The 16,750-nt window shown below is 44.3% G+C and overlaps 2 protein-coding genes across 2 annotated transcripts in view; both read left to right on the top strand.

Moving 5' to 3' along the window:
* BMP3 (bone morphogenetic protein 3) overlaps window positions 1–16,750 on the top strand; it is a 185,574-nt gene that overhangs the window by 89,295 nt on the left and 79,529 nt on the right. The gene's annotated exons all lie outside the window — the stretch shown is intronic.
* Window positions 14,393–16,750, top strand: part of CFAP299 (cilia and flagella associated protein 299) — a 64,405-nt gene continuing 62,047 nt past the window's right edge. Inside the window, exon 1 of the mRNA XM_054065758.1 lies at window positions 14,393–14,547. Within this exon, the coding sequence (XP_053921733.1) occupies window positions 14,395–14,547 (153 nt within the window). The 5' untranslated portion in view covers window positions 14,393–14,394. The remainder of the gene's footprint in view (window positions 14,548–16,750) is intronic.

Genomic DNA, 16,750 nt, shown 5'->3' on the forward strand with positions numbered 1-16,750 from the left:
TGTTGGGGTGTACGCTGCTTCTAAGCAAGCTCCTCGAGTCCCTGGCTGATCTTAGACGAGTGTGGCTCTCATAGCCTTGGGGTGCAAACCCCTCTTTCTCGCAGAGGGAGTACGGGGAAGCCAGCGATCGCTAGTTGCTGTTCCCTAACAGCAGCTGTCCTCAAATGTAGTTTACCTACATGCCTTATCATGTGCAAACTGTTTATGAGTGAACTCTAAACTATTGCCAAAATATCAGTACACTTTATGAAAACATGGTAGTTACTTTGTATCTGGCATTTGTTTTTAATTCTAGGGATGGAACAGCCCTATCTAGGCAAAATCCTTCTGCAGCTCTCCACAATTAAGTGAAATGAATGCAAAAATAAAAAGTGACCCCCTCCTTTTCTACCTGAGCTATTGGGGTAGCTTTGTTAACTGGTAGATCAGCAGAGGGTGAAACTGGAACCTTGTAGCTTGTGTCCATACTGTCTCCACACATCGATGACACCGGTCCTGTCTGCCCGGGTACTGGCATCAAAGGCCATTCAAATCTGCAGACACGTGCCTGTGGTGGGCTTATAGCTGTCTCTTCAGAGGGCTACTCGAAACGGTTACAATTTTAATAAATTAAATGTCTGTTGCACTACGGTTTCTTTAATTAAATGTACTGATCTTAATCCGATCCCCAGTTAACAAGTTACCCGTGAAAACACTGAGAGCTTACATTAACTGCTCTGTGTCACATCATTAGTAAGTTTTGAGGGAAACTACCCCCTCCCAAACAACAAAAAGCCCTAAACCCCTCCATACTTCAATTGATTTTTTTTTCTTTCCTTTTTTTTTTTTTTGGCCAAGCTTTATGGTATAGTAGTAAGGGAAAAAACAATATTAAGGGATTATATCTGTCTATAGCAGTCCAGCTCAAACATGAAACAGAATTGTAGGGAAACAGCTTTCTGTTGTACTTTTTATGTACGATCAGAGTTTAGCTGGACCTCTGTGAAAAAAAGGAGATCTGCTAAAGTGCGTTGAAAGGTCTGGAGTAAGTATAGCAAAATGAAGGCATGTATAACTAATTATTCTGTAGCATTTCTAGAAAAGCAGATGCTGGCCAAGGAGCAGTTTGTCCAGAAGATCTCAGATCAGGGTGTTGACGCTTTGCCTCTGTGTTTCCCCAGAGCTGGTTGGTGGATCTGGCCTGTCAGCTGCCTGTTGGCGCTATTGTTACACTCAAATGGGCCAAATGATTCCACATTTGAGTCTTCAGAAGCAGTTTTCTGTTTTGCGGATTTCGTGCATGCTTCAAAAAGCAATTCCCCTAGAGCAACAACAAAGGAGTTTAAGAAAATGTCATCTTTTTCCTTCTCAGAACTAATTGTTTACTTCCAAAATACTGATCCATTATCCGAACAGTGATAGTGTCCTTGTCTGGCTTCATGTTGCTTTCTGAGGAACTGTGCTTGCTTTCTCAAGAGCCAAGTTTGATGCTGTGCTTTAGCTGAGAAGGATGCATGGTGAATGGTAGGATCAGCTCTTTTTTTGCTTCCTATTTGCCTTCAGTTATAGGAAGTAAAGTCAGAGGTGGAACGACCTCTTTTCCTGAAGAGAGGAAAGAGGAGACGTGCCTCTTGGCTGGATCTTTCTCTACTGTACTTCGAGCAAACAGTTGGAAAAGACGTCGTATAAAGAATATTCTTGGGGGGGTAGAAGGAGGGTGGGTAGTTAACTGGCATTCATTACAGCTGAAAATGGGTAAATATTTACTCACGTGCAGTCTTTAAGGAGACTGCTGATTAAAAGCTAGTTTGGGGTGTTTTGGTTTACATTTATCCCTCTACCGAAGGAGAAGTTGATGACAGAAAATAGTACATCTGTTATTCCTCAGACTTTTGAGGATCACAGGCATTTACTTCTAACCCTTTAAATGAACCTAAAAAAGACTCCTATTTCACCTTTTCCTTTTCACTTGGAAGAATGCTTTTCTGATGTATTTTCAGTGAGGGTGTCTCTCCATCCTATACTTAGCAGGACTGGAAAGAATCACGTACTCCCATTGGAGATGTAGGTATTTCTTTGGCTTTTTGTGGTTGGACTGAAGAAATTATTGAAGTGACCTCTGGGTTAGGGACAGGTGTGAGCGTCCAGAAGAGAAATGGAGCATGAAACATGAAATTTCCCTTTTTCTCTCTGTACGTAGTGAATGTCTCCACAAGCGATGCATGTCTTAGGTCGACACTAGGTCTTGTGCATAGAGATGTTAAAAGCAGACAAGAAGTATTGACATGGAAGGCTAAGATACCCACCGCGGCAGAGATGTGCACCAGTGTCGGTGGGGAACAAGTGCCCTGCAGAGGAAAGAGTTAGGAGGAGAGCAGGATGTATACAGAGGTGCCTGACTCCTGTGGGAAAACCTGTGATGCGAAGAATCTGGTTTTGCCAGCTGCATATCAGAGTTATGATTAACTAAATCCTGAAGCAAAATGCTGATCTGTCACATGGCACCCAGAACTATCGGGTCAAGAAACAGCAGCGATAGCATTTGCTGTCTGTATCAATCACGGGTAGTTCTAGATGGGTAGTTGTGAAAGAAGAAGAATGCGGGCACTGCAGAAATGCAGATACGCCGAGTGGCGTCCCTTTGCTGTATACCTTGAACGTGCCTTGTTTATTCATTTCCTATTTCCTTTTTCTGTGAGTTGCACAGGTTCTCTTCAATAAATAGCTTGGGCTGTTTCAAAGAACAAGCTATTGCCTCCTTTTTTATTTCATGATGGCTCTGGTGTTAGAGGAATGCGAAGGTCATGACGTGGGCAAAAAGAGCAAAAATGTCATGCTCGTGGAAAGCAGTGATGGCCGATTTCAAGACTGTGTATCAAAGTGAAAGCTCCTAGAGAGTCGCTCTCTCCCCTCCTCTGGGTGTGCATGGTTGAGGACACCTGGACTCAGCTTGAGTTCACCTCGTTTCTCCCTGTGTTCTTGAAATAGCTCAGGTGAAGCGCAACAGCTTACCTGCATCCAGTATCGTTCCGACCTATTTATAAAAAAATTCCCTAAGATTAATGAATATAATTTTCCCTGAAAATTACCAATGATGATTCGGTTTACATAGTCTTTATGAAACAGCCACTATGTCCTTTAGCTATTTTCTTTTCAAAACAGTGGGACGAGGATGTTATTCGGCATGAAGATGAGGTTAAAATAACCTAGCAACCTTAAACTGCAGTCATTTGCTCACGTCAGAAACGCAAGAATGATCAGTTACGTAAAGGTAGCATTGGGTGTGTGTACGTGGTCAAGCCTCCGTGCATTAAGTTTATGTTGAGATTAATTTTCAGATGCATGGTATTGTTGGTGCTGAGGTGTATATGTTGGTTTCTGTTGCTCATGGTGAGAAATAATTTTCTTTAAATCGCTAGAATCCTTTCTCCCACATATGCTCATGCTGTTTCATGTTGAGCGTCAATTATCTGTTCTTAAAGAAAAATAGTAATTAAAATCATGCGAGCTGTGGTCACTGACTGTGCTTGGATGCACACAGTTCCCAGTACTCTAATAGTGCAGCAAGTTCATGGAGAAAAAAGTAGTACACACCAGTTGCCTTTTGTTACTAGCTTGTCTCGTTTATTTTCACATGAAAAGCTTGGGGCAGCCAAAATAAGTACCTGGGGGAGGAAAAACCTATCTCCATCTGAAGTCCCTGTGTTATTCTCTACATCTCAGTTATAGTCCACAGCACTGTAAAACCTTTCCATTTTGAAAAGCTGCTTAAGTTATATACTCGGCAGCTCCAGAGGACAATAATTTTGCTTCTGGCTAACACTTGATGTTGCCAATACTGTGTGCTTACAGCAGAGCTCAGGAAGTCACACGTGGAGCGCATTCTTTGGAATCCTCTTTGTTTTATCATTGCAGAACAACCCACAAAGATTTGTATTATTGCACCTGAATAAATAGTGCTCTGCACTTCACCCATTGAGGTCAGCACACGTGGCTTGCAAGGGGGGCATTCTTCAGCTCTTTCCCTGCTGCTCCTGCTGCATAACAAGAGCCTCAGCACCCGTGCCATCTGACCACATGTCACAAAGTGCATGTTTTTGGTACTTATCTTGTAAGGCCAGCTGCTGGCCACCAGTAGTTTTTTTCATGCAGCAATGTTTTTCTAGCAAACAGGAACAGCATCCATCCATGGAGTTCACAGCTACAACTACCGGCGTAGTTCTAGCAGCGCAGACATGCCAAATTCTCTAAATATTTAATTTCATTGTAATGCATAATAACAGGTGTACGGTGTACTTGCCAGTTTCTGCTTGCTGGCTGAGAGAGTAAATTATTATTTGCAAAATGAGAATGGTATTGAATTCATATTTTAAGATAGAAATGGCTAATAGCAAGCACACAAGCTTCAGCTCTAGCACTTACAGTTTGTTTGCTGTCATTTCCATGTGGTCACTGCAGAGAAGAAAATGGCTTCCTTGGAATTGACTTTCAGCTGACTAGAATGATAAGAAGTTTGTTCTTGCAGAAGTGTGTTTGCTGTCATGTTCCTATTCTGCTGTCTTCCCTACAAGCGTTTTTGTTTGTTTGGTTTTATTTTTTTTTTTAGCATTCTTTCCCTCTCTTCTTGAGTGTAACTCTGTTAGCACTTGGGTGAAAAACTCTCCATGTGTAGTTCCACTGCGGCTGCTCTGCTAATTCCCACTTGAATTTAGAAGTCTGAGCTGACACAACAGCCAGATTTCCATGGTCTTGGTTGCAGAGCCTTCTAAGGCTTACATGATTTGACTACTGCTGAGCTGAAGTCTGACTGAGGAGCCAACCTTTCTACGTTCTTCTCATGGAGGCCAGACATTCGTACTAGACAGGATACATTGCCAAAATACAAAATTGCACCTCCTGCACACTAGCATTATGGACGAAGTCTCAAAATTACTGCCTTCGACCAGGTCAAATGGTTGTGTGTAAACACTAAGAAGTTGTTGTAAACGTACTTGCAGACCTATATGTTACTGTCTATAGTTGCAGTCTAGCATTAGAGGATACGGCAGCTGGAGGTGGAAGGGGAGGTGTCATCCCTCACCTCAGGCTCATCTTAGTTGCTCTAGCCAAATGAATTTCTTGTGGTGTCTCTGTGGGATAGAAACATTCTTGGTAATGCTCCTTTGAAAAAGCAGTATGAGTTTCCTCAGGCACTGTCTGCACGCTGCCGAGGGTTTACAATGGCCGTTTAACAAGCCTTTAACTAAGTGACAATGTCAGTTTGGACGTCTTTTTGAATGACTGCATCGAGTTCGGCCCCAGAGAACATAAATTCCAGCTACGTCATGCAGGTGATCACAGGTCTTATGTGTTAATATTTTCCTTCACTGCTTGTGCGTCTTCCTGGTTCTACGTCACACTCTTAAGGTGGCTTTTGGATTTATTTATTTGTTTAAAACTTGTTGAATATCACAAGGATAATAGGCATAAGTAAAGTCCCAGAGGATTTCCTGGTCATCGAGTAAAGAGCCGAAAACTCATTAACATGGAAAAAATTGTTCGCTAGACCTCAGAATTCCATCTGGCAGATGGACTTCTGTGGCCTGGCAGATGAATGATTTATCTTCCTGCATTGATTGTCAAGGGCTATGCTTGGTATATGCAGCACTGTTGTTTTCTATTTTCGCGAATGTGGAACCTGTTGAGGAGAGCACTGTAGCCTCCAAATGCGGACTAGCAATTGAGACTGGTGATGCTCAATGAAGACTTTTTATAGTACCAGATGAAGCTGTTATACTGCAAGGTACAGGAGACTGTTTCCACATGGTGGGACAGGTTTTGAATTCCTGAGCCCAGGCTGAGCTCTCACTGAAATTTACTGCAGCCTTTGCTGGAGGGAAGGATTCATTTTTGTCACGTGTTTCTTTCTGAGAATAATCTTTGAAGATTATTTCTTCCCAGAATGGTTTAGTTTCTCTCCTTTTTCCACACACGGGAGTAGAATCAATCCTCAAGGACAGCAAACCTTTCCCAATCTCTTTTAATGGGCAGCTCTTTTACCTGACTGTTACCTGACTGTTAGCCCAGGTAAACCTGCCCAGCACAAGCGTGGTTGCCCATTTGGCCTGTGCATTCACTGTTGGATGTAGCAGTTGGGGAGCACTGCTGTCCAGCTCGATGTTACCAATAACTTCTGAGACCTATTTCCAGTCAGGATAACTGTGTGCACTGTTTGGAGTTCAGGTTGCGTACACGTTTCTCTCGGCCATGTATCAGGAAATGAGGTTAAAATCTACAGATATATTTAAAAGTGGAAGGTGTTGCCCAGAAGTTTTGCTGATCTATATTTCCTGAGGGTGTAGTGCCCTGTTATCTGCCAAGATTTGCGTTTCAGCTTCCATTTTTTTTTTTTAGCCTGGAGACATTGCTGTCTTAAGTGTTTGAACAGCGTGAACTGAGGGTGGCAATTGCTTGGTCAAAAATGCTGTTTACGCAGTTTCCAGCAATTCTTTCTCCAGAGGCAGAGTACAGGATTTTTCTCTTACATGCTCTGGAATGTTTATATGTGGGGAAGGATTTGGGGTCTTTATGCTTCAGAGAGCTCTTTCAGGTTTCCCAAATAATCCCTTTCATGTGCAGCATTTCAGAACAACTGTGTTGAGAGCTAAAAGGGGAACTGCAGCCAGTGTTTGCTTTTGAAAGATCATAAAAGACGCTTGTGAAATAGATGTTGTTGGCATTGTTGTCTCCAACAGGTGGGTAGCGTTGAGATAAGTGATATGATTTCTCTAAGGCTAAAGGACAATCTATTATTCTAGCTTCTAATTGACACGTGTCCCAGAACGGACACAGAAGTCCACTCCTGCAGGTGGGAACAGCCTGTTACTATTGCTAGAACACAAGAAGAGAAATGCTTGCAGAAAACGTGGCTGATCCATCTCAAAGGTCAGGGAAGTCTGACAGAGAGGTTAATCGCTTTGAATATCCTGCAAGTGTATCTAGGGACTTTGCATTTGGCTTTGGTATTTCTTCAACAAAACTAAGGACTTTATGTTTAATAGTTAGGGATAATTCTTTTGTTTACATAGCATCACATTTCATCAAAAGCTAAATTCTTTAAAATAAAAAAGTAAAAACTACAGATTTAAAAGGTGCTTATGCCGGAATTCCTGGCTGAGGGGGAGCGAGAAAGGAAATTAAATTTTCAGCGAGATGCCCGCTCTCAGCTGTACGTTAAGAAGGGTTTGGACCGTTTGGTCTCGTTGCTCTTTTAGGAACCTGGAGAGGTGGCAAGGTCTTCTACAGAGTCTGAAATACTCTCCATCTGCAGGGCAGGGCTGGTTTGCGGCTGCAGTGAAGGGGCACCATGCTGTGAGCCTGTGTGAGGTCCAGTGCTCTGCTGTCTCATCTGTACCTCTCTCTCGTAGCCCTTGGGATTTCTCCTTTGGCAGGTTATCGCTTCGCGTCATGTCTGGTGTGAAGGGAAAGGAAAAAAGGCTCATTAACACTACCAACACTTAGTTCCCCTGGAAGCGGGAGGAGCATGTAATCCAGAGCCCCGAGTGTTACGTGATGTTTTGCTGAGCTCCCCTTTCCTCTGTTCATCCCCTTTTGACAGCACTCAGACCTTCAAGCACTGCATTGTCGATGCACCTCAGCGAGAGTGTTTGGGGCTGTATAGAGTGCAATCTTAAGTCAGATTATATGAAGTTTACTGAAAGGGGTGATGTGCCACACTTTGCAAGATCTCTGAACAGTTCTTGCATATTTTTTTCATTATAGCCCAAAGGAGAGGGGAGAAAACTTGCTATATAGTGGCTAACGTGTCTGTACTTTGAGGAAACATCACTCGGGTGTGAATTTGGGTGCGGCTCGCCAACTAGACTTGTTGCATATAGCGTGCCCATCTGAATATGCGGCGTGGTTCTGCTGGCTGCCTATTCTGATGCTTTAGTTAGCTTTAAAAAGTTCAAGCGGCAAGATGGAAGCTTACGGTTTACCTTCAATTACTGAAGAGTCACCTGTTGAAATCTTTTCTCACAAAGAAGTAGATAAACTGCTGCTGACAGAAACAGGTACTACCAGACAATGAAGTTTGCTGTTGGAAAGCCACAACTTGCACAACTGTATAAAGAATACACAAACTATACTGTGCTCACTTATCATGTATGGAAATCTCATACAAAAAAAAACAAAAGGAAAAAAAGCACTATCAAACACACAGATTGTGTTCCAATCCACAATCTCAAATCAAATGAAACTCTGATTTGTGAGTAATTATCCCTAGCGAGTTTGCAGCCGTGAAGCCTGCTATGGTTTTGAACATCTGGCAGCTCCATGGCCTGCAAAGTGACAGCAGGAAGAGCCAGAGAGGTGCAAGACGGGGTGGTGAGGCTGAGAGGGTAGAAGGGGATGTGTTGGAGCTTGAGATGTCAAAGTTCAGATTTGGCCTTCCTGTTCGACCACAGTTTTCATTTGTTATCTTGAGTGAATCACTTGAAGGTGTTAATAAATCACAGAATTCCAAAATGGCCAGGGTTGTAAGGGACCTCTGGAGCTCATTCAGTCTGACCCACCTGCTAGAACAGGTCACACAGGAGCGCATCCAGGCGGGGTTTGAATATCTCCAGAGGAGGAGATTCCACAGCCTCTCTGGGAAGCCTTTTTTAAAGATTTTAAATTTGAGTTACTTACACATTTTAGTAAAAATTGCCCTTTATGATTTCCCACTGGTATCAAGGAGCAGCAGGAGTGGGGAACACCTCTGCCAAGGCCTGTGGTCATCAGAGCAGCTTGCGGGGATGAGGCAGGACAGAGGTTCAGGTCCGAAGGTCAGGTATGAAGCCAAGCACAAAGCAAATATAACATAGCCTGGGCCAAGGCGTGGCCCGAGCTTCAGGGTCTTACAGCACAGAGTGCACGGAGGATGGCCAGGCATCTCTGTTCAGGGTGATGAGGGTCTGTGAGTTCCCTGACACTGAGCTCCTGGCTCACAAAGGTGCCTGTGTTCTGCCAGTTTTCTGTTTTAATGTCTATTTGGTTTCTACTAAATTACTTTTGGTCAGAGTTATGTGTAGAATTCTTTATTTTTAACTTTATCGATGCTTAGTTTCCTAACAGGCGAGCAGGTTCAGCGGCAAGAATGAAATAAAAGTAAAACCAATTCCTCATTGATGGGATTCTCCGTAAGAATAGAAGAGCAACAAAGCTGGTGAGGGGGCTGGAGAACAAGTCTTATGAGGAGCGGCTGAGAGAGCTGGGGTTGTTTAGCCTGGAGAAGAGGAGGCTGAGGGGTGACCTTATTACTCTCTACAACTACCTGAAAGGAGGGTGTGGAGAGGAGGGAGCTGGCCTCTTCTCCCAAGTGACAGGGGACAGGACTAGAGGGAATGGCCTGAAGCTCCGTCAGGGGAGGTTCAGGTTGGATATCAGAAAAAAATTCTTCACAGTAAGAGTCATTGGGTACTGGAACAGTCTGCCCAGGGAGGGGGTCGAGTCGCCTTCCCTGGAGGTGTTTAAGGAACGGGTGGATGAAGTGCTTAGGGACATGGTTTAGGGAGTGTTAGGAATGGTTGGACTTGATGATCCAATGGGTCCTTTCCAACCTTGTGATTCTGTGTGATTCTGTAAGGGATGCAAAGGAGGAAGCTTCCAAAAGGGGAGCACGCCACCAAGGCTACGTAGGCAGGAGGGAGATGCTGTGGTTGAGATGGGCCACTGGTACCTGCAGGCCAAGTCCAAGCACTTGGCTGCTTCAATCTGTGTTACAGAGCCATGAAACTTGGCGATCTTCCGTCGTTACTGAAAGAGATGATTTTTGTGGGAATTAATGTAGAGTTTGCCTTTTTATCGAGGCAGCATGAGACCTCAGGTTCTGCGAGCTGATTTCTGTTGACAGCGTGTGCTGGGGAAGGCACGCTGAAGCTGGGTGCAGAACGAGTGCCAGCCCAGTCAAAATATGTGCTTTTATTTTGAGCAAGTTATGGTGTAGCTGTATTTTTACATCAGAGCTGCCAGCTGACAAAAAGGCTGCAAACCCCTGACCTTCAAGGAGATGTCCTGAGGTGAGCTGGGGCAGAGAGGGAGTGAGAGACCGAGTCTGACAATGGGTTACATGATGTGCTCTGAAAATTGTGTTTTAGCATCAGCGCTACCAAGTGAAGACAGTGTTCTGTTCAAATCTATATGGGAGGCGTTTTGTTAGCAGACGTTGTTTGAGACATTTGCCAATGTCGTTTTAAATGTACGTCTAGGGAAAACCTGCCGGAAAGTGTTGCTTTCCAAAGGCAGCAAGGGAAGTTAAACAGAAAATGAGGACAGTTGTGTCAGGTTCTCTCCTGGAACCGAAGACCACGAGCAAAAAGTGACTGCTGTCGCTGAAATTGGATGTGCACGTTATGAAAGCCAGTCATTTATTCAGCTTGAAGGTGCACCCCGATCAACACTTCTAGAACTTTAGCTTGAAACATTGACTTGGCTTGAAAATTGCTGCATTTAAAGTGAATTATATGTCTTAAAATGCCTGTGTTCTTTTAGAGTTACAGACTATTAACAACAAGTAAACTTTCAGATGTTGGCTTTGATCTAATATTACTTCTTCTCCCCTTATCTAAAGACAAGAGTTTGTTGTTCTCAATTCGCATCCTTAGAAGCTTGCAACTCTGCTGTATGCTTTAAGAACTTACTGTAATTTATGAGACTTGGTAATTTGCTTCTTGTGTATATGTGGGCTTCAACTCTGTTGTCACTGACTGCACATTCAGGGATTCATCTTGATCCTATTAATGTCAATCGAAGATTGGGTTTTCATGTTGATCTTTTCTTTTTTATCCCAAAATAGGGGTAGGAAATTTTTGAAAATTGCTTTTAATTGGCTGGATGTGCTTTGGAAAGAATATGACTGCACTCTTGAGAAGTGGAGCTTCCCCTTTAGCCCTAGCTGCTACAGAGCCAAGTATTTGGAGGTTTCACAGAGATTTCGGCATCAGTCACCTCTGTATAAATATGGATTGTGCTAGGATTGTGATTTCTCTGTTGGTGATCGCATATCTTAGAGGAAATGCTACCTGGTCTTTGCAAGTCTCTGCGCAGCCAGCACGTGCTCTGAGCACGCTGGAAATACCCTTCATCTCCCTTTGTCTCCTTGGGTGGTATGCTGTGGGTTTTGAACTAGGCATCGTAATACCTGCATCAAAACTGAAAGACCTGGGTTTGCATATGAAGTCCCGATCTAAGTCAGTTCCCAGATACTGGTAGCCTGCGCTTTGGGTTGTGATCGCAGCACTCCCAGAGCCTATCTCCACCCTGAATTATGGTGAGGCAGTGGTGGTTGTGTGGGTTTGAGAGCAGGCACGCAGCACTCGGCCCCACACCACACCCTGCAGTGTCTGCGGACAGAACAGTAAGATTCCCAGTGTTGACCCCTCTGCTCTGTCAGTCAGGCTGGATGTGGCTGGAGGTGGTGAGGTGGTGCAGGAGGTGGTGTTGGTGGCGTAGGAAATAGAAATGTACTTGCCAGTGTGTTTGTGCACACGCACTCTAGGTGTTGCCAGCCCTTCTGGGTCTGCCAGGTGCAGGACAAAGTTTTCACAGAGCATGGACCAACAAAACTTGACATTGCTGAGAGCTGGTGGAGGACTGGGTGTGCCATGGGTTTGCTGGCAAGGATGCAACTCCACAGGGAAAAGGCTTTGTGGGGCTCAGTACCTAGGCAGGTCAAACTCCACAGCTTCTGATGGCTTAGTTACAGCTGCGACTGGAGATGGATATTTCCCTGCGGAAGTCAAAAGATCTACCGGGCAGCTGTGTGTCCCAGCTTCAGCAAAGCAGCTGCCCTGTAAGCACTGTTGCACTGCATTTTACTTGGGCACGGATCGGCCTATCTTGCCCACCATGTGTTTGTCTCTGATCCTGAGGAGCTGGACCTGGTGGCCAAGTCAATTTCTGCTAGTCCTTTTCTCAGTTTTATAGTCGCCATTCTCAGACTCAGGAAGAATCTTAATGCCTAAGGGTTTCAAAGGACTTCAAAAGAGCCTTGGATCTACAGGCATACCTCTGCTTGAAATTGACACACAAATATTATTCTTCTGGCTTTATCGTCCCTGGGCACAGCAATGCACAGAGTACTTGAGCGATTTCATGGCCTGAAGCTGATGAAGAAGATGAGAATATGAACAGTCTGCTGCCTGTTAGATAACACTGTAATTCTCCAGGAGTGGCGTTCAGTGGAAAAGCAGGTCCAAAGTAAGCCCTTTAAACAAATGCTGCTACTTTTTTTTTTTTTTATCAAACAAAAATTATACAGCTTTGTGCACATTTTTAATGGTAAATAAGCTTGTTGATTCACGGATGCAAACAGCGTTTCCAAACAAGTACAAGTGGTATGGTCTAGTAGGTAGGGTATTTGGCTAGAAATTGGGAGACCAAGTTTTTATTACTGATTTTTTGCTGAGATGCTCTGTGATTTTTGGGGAAATCCCTTCACAGGTTTGTGCTTCTGCATCTCCTCCACCCCTTTCTTGTCTTATTGACACAGTAGGCTTGCTAGAGTAAAAGCCGTCTCTTAGGATGTATTTATATATCTTCACACACAATAGGCCTCAAATAACATGAATGCCACTTTCAATATCACGTATTTAGAATGGGTTTGTTTTTATAGTGTTGCCACTTACCAAAAGCTGCTGCAAGATTTGTGACTCCCGGGATTTTCTTGCCTAATAATCACAGTGTCTGTAGAAACTGGTAATTTTGGATGTGGTCTCTCTTCATTTAGACTGTGCATGTAAAAGCCCTGAATCCCTGAGCAGCTTCACTGGGAGTGGGGTGATTGGACTGTAGCTCCCCACAATCCCCATTGGCATCGCTCAGTATTAATTTACCTGTTTGCATTGGAGAGGATCTAGTGATGAATGCAGCTGCAGCTTCCTCCCTCTCTCGCTATTGCCTCCAGTATCAGATCCCTGCTGTAGCCAGCCCTGTCATTTAAATGTGCTCTGTCTTGCTGCAGAGGGGGATTTCTAGTCCATGTGGTTCCAGAATCCTCAATGTAAGAACAATATGGAGCTGTTGGATTGGGTCCAGAGAAGGGCTACAAAGATGAGCCCAGAAGGGCTGGAGGCACCTTCCCCACGAGGACAGGCTGAGAGAGTTGGGCCTGTTCAGCCTGGAGAAGAGAAGCCTCAGAGGAGGTCTTATAGCGACCTTCCGGTACCTGAAGCGGGTCTACAGGAAAGCTGGAGGGGGCTCTTCACGAAGGCTTGTGGTGATAGGACGAGGGGGAATGGGTATAAACTGGAGAGGGACAGATTTAGACTAGACATTAGGAAGAATTTCTTCACCATGAGAGTGGTGAGACACTGGAACAGGTTGCCCAGGGAAGTTGTGGCTGCCCCATCCCTGGAGGTGTTCAAGGCCATGTTGGATGGGGCCTTGGGCAGCCTGATCTAATGGGATGTCCCTGCCCCTGGCAGGGGGTTTGGAACAAGATGATCTTTAAGGTCCCTTTCCACCCTAACTATTCTAGGATTCTATGATTCTATGTAGTGGAGTAAAAAGAGATACTCGGTTCTTGAAGCCGTGTGACCTCAGTGTCTTTTGTCACTGTCGGGAGCATGAATCTTGCTGTGGGTCGTAAAGTGCCATGTGGTATGCTCGTGGGCCGGTTTGATTGGCGCAGGGTTAAGCCAGGAAACAAGGGAGTCATTGATGTGTCTTCCTTTTGTCCACAAAACCCAACATAGTTAATGGAGTGAATAATTCTTTGCAGGAAACTCTTATTTGTAGCAGTATTGGTGGACTCAAAAGCCTCGATAATTCCACTATGTGCCTCCTCTCTCCCACCTTCTTTTTGGCGGGAAGTCCGTGTTAAGTCCTGCTGAGTTCCTAGCGCACCAAGCCCGAGCTGCAGCTTTTTCAAGTCCATGATATATAATGACAATAAACAATGTATTTGGCTGTCCGATGCTGCTCTAACCAGTGCGTTTAAACTTTTGGGCTGTTAGTTAGTGCACCTGATATCTGCTGCTGTGGGCGAGAAAACCACTTTCCGTCTTTGTGTGCGATCAGGATCTGTTTCCCTAAAGACATACCATTCTGCGACCAGAAAGCAGTCAGACATAGCTGGACTGAAATGTGCTGTGACAGAGGCACATAGAAACAGGTGGGAAGAGGAGGTGCAGACAGAAACAGTTGTCTGTTGTCTTTACTCCCTACCGTTCTTGGAACAAATGGAGCTTGCTTGCAGGAGAAGCACTGTCATGGGTAACTCATGGTGTGTTTCTCTTTGTTACATCTGTCATTTTCTTAGCCTCAGTCTTATTCTAGCTTGCTAGTCCTTTTGGTCTTTTTTAGATTTTTCAATCTAAGTAATCAATTATCTTTTCACCCTTCTGTAGAGGATTTCTGAACAGCAATCCTTTTCCTCTTCACCAAAGTGCTATGGGTTGCCAGTCGGAGCCATCTGTTGTCACGAAGGGAAATTGTGTTTTCCTGCGCTTGACTCCAGAGTCTGCAGTTCGGAATCCTCCTTCCAGCGTCAGAAATCCTTTTTTCCTGTACTGGCTGCCTGTGCCTTCATATAGCCTCTGCAAGGTAGGGCCGAGTTCATTTGGGTTTTGGATGCATTACTGACCACCGATGGCAAGTCTGTGGAAGCTGAGGGCTTGTGGTGAAGCACAGCCTGAGCAGTGTAGTAGAGCTAGAGATGCTTTAGCCATTCTCTTCGTGTCCTTCGGGTTTTTTTGACATGTTTATGTGGCAAACGTGAACTGGAAATTTGGTATCTGAGACCGCGGTGTTACTTATTTGCAGAGCGGATGCTGTGCTCCCATGGAGCATCCCTCTGCTCTCCAGAACAACCGGACTGTAGCACTGGACAATCTGGCTGTGAGGCTTAGTAAACTCCAGGGGGTTGTTATTGCTTCCAAGTGCCATTCCTTCTCCGACAGCAGCAAATAAAGACTCTATTTATAGCGATTTACCTGTCTTTTGGGTAGTGTTCCGTACATATTAAAAAAAAAGATTGGTAATATTTACTCTATTGTAGTTATGAGCACTAATAACAGACTTCTCTCACTGCTTCCTCTTTCAGCTTAATCTTGTGAAACAAGATAGAAAAGCTTAGCCTGCTAGAGAAAATGCTTGTCCAAGCTCTTATGGCTGAGCGTGGAGCTTTACTGGGAATCTGTTCAGGGCCATGACTGCTGGGATCGGGGCATTTGTGGCTCCTGGGAAAATCCAGCTCCAGGTGATATATTTGCCCGAGACAGTGTGCTTGGTATGTCACCGCTCTGGGATCCCGCTCCTTGTGTCAAGTGTTAATTTGGAAAGCGTTAGATGTTTAGTGATAATGTAAACTGATCGAAATGATCCCAGGCAGAAAACCTTGATAGCTTGCTACACCCTTTTAGAGCCAGCTGTGACATTTGATTATTCTTAAGGAAACTTTGTATCTTGAGCATTCCTCAGGTTCCAATTCTGCGCATACAGGGGAGAAACTATGTAATTGGAAATGTGATTTACTAAGAATTTTAAACAGTCTGACATCTGTAAAGACCTCATACTTTTTCAAAATTCCTATTTGCAAATACACAAAAGACCTTTCCAGATTTTTTGTTTTCCCTTGAAGTTTAATTTATAATTGAAAAAATATTTTAATCTACCACAAATAATTGGCATACATGAGTTATATGCCTAAAATGCTCTGCATAAGGTCAAGACGTAGGTTTATTTCTTCATGGCCCAGCGTATCACCTTATATGTGGCAATGGGACAGGACCAAGATAGATTGTCAGATTTTTGCTAGAGGGGTCCCCCTGTTTGTAACTCACGGTTGAATGGCAGGTGGGAATTTCAGCAAGCAGACGTCAGTCAAACTACAGGTTTTTATTATAGAGATGGACTAGTACTTTGTTTTGCACCTGGAATTAGTTTTCTATGTGCAAAATTGCACCTGCAGAAGAGGAATCCGGTTCTTCTCTGGCACACTATCCTGCTAGATTTAGGAGTGTAACAAAAAGACTGACATGTCTTTGAAAGGTTGCTAGGGTCCTGCCGAAAACTGCACTCATTCGGCGCTCTTAGTTTTTTTGACCTCCTCTCTCCGCTGAGAGCTATTGCGGAATAAGTGTTGCTTTGCACTGCGACACATTTTTTTGGAGGGTGGTTTCCTCTGCCCTTGCTCTGGCTGACAATTGAAAATGTTTTCCTGACACTTGATTTACTTTTAGTTTAATTTCTGGCGGAGGCAGCATGGGCCCTCACTTTTACTTGCTCTTCCCCCACTTACACCCTGTTTGTTTGCTGATTTCTATGATGAAAAATCTCAGATTTTCTTTGCTCCCTCACCTCCCCCTATGAGAAGTTCCTGCAAGTAGCTCTTAGCTTAGAAAAATTAAACGCTCAAAGATTTTGTTCACTTAATATTTTGATGCGGGCTTGAATAACTTGCAAACTTGCAGTTCAAAAATGATCTCCAAAAATGCACGCCTGCCTTCTGGAAATGCTCCTTCTGGAAATGTCCCCTCGGCTCAGGAGCTGACAGTGATACCCGCTCTGTGAAGGTGCCAAAGCAGAGGAGAGGCGGTCCGGCAGAAACAGGGCTTAGAAAGCTATCTGAGGAGAGAGGGGATCATCTCAGAAGGGGGCTGTAGGGCTTGGTTCTACTGTTTCCTTGTCTTATGCATTTCCAGACTTGTGGCTGTCACAGAATTATTGGCACTTCTTCGAATCGAGTAACAACAATCCCTCCCTTCCTAGTGTGTCATCGGAGCAAAGAGTTGGGCATCTATATCTC

This window comes from Cuculus canorus, chromosome 4 (genome assembly GCF_017976375.1).
Source record: "Cuculus canorus isolate bCucCan1 chromosome 4, bCucCan1.pri, whole genome shotgun sequence".
Lineage (NCBI taxonomy): Eukaryota > Metazoa > Chordata > Aves > Cuculiformes > Cuculidae > Cuculus > Cuculus canorus.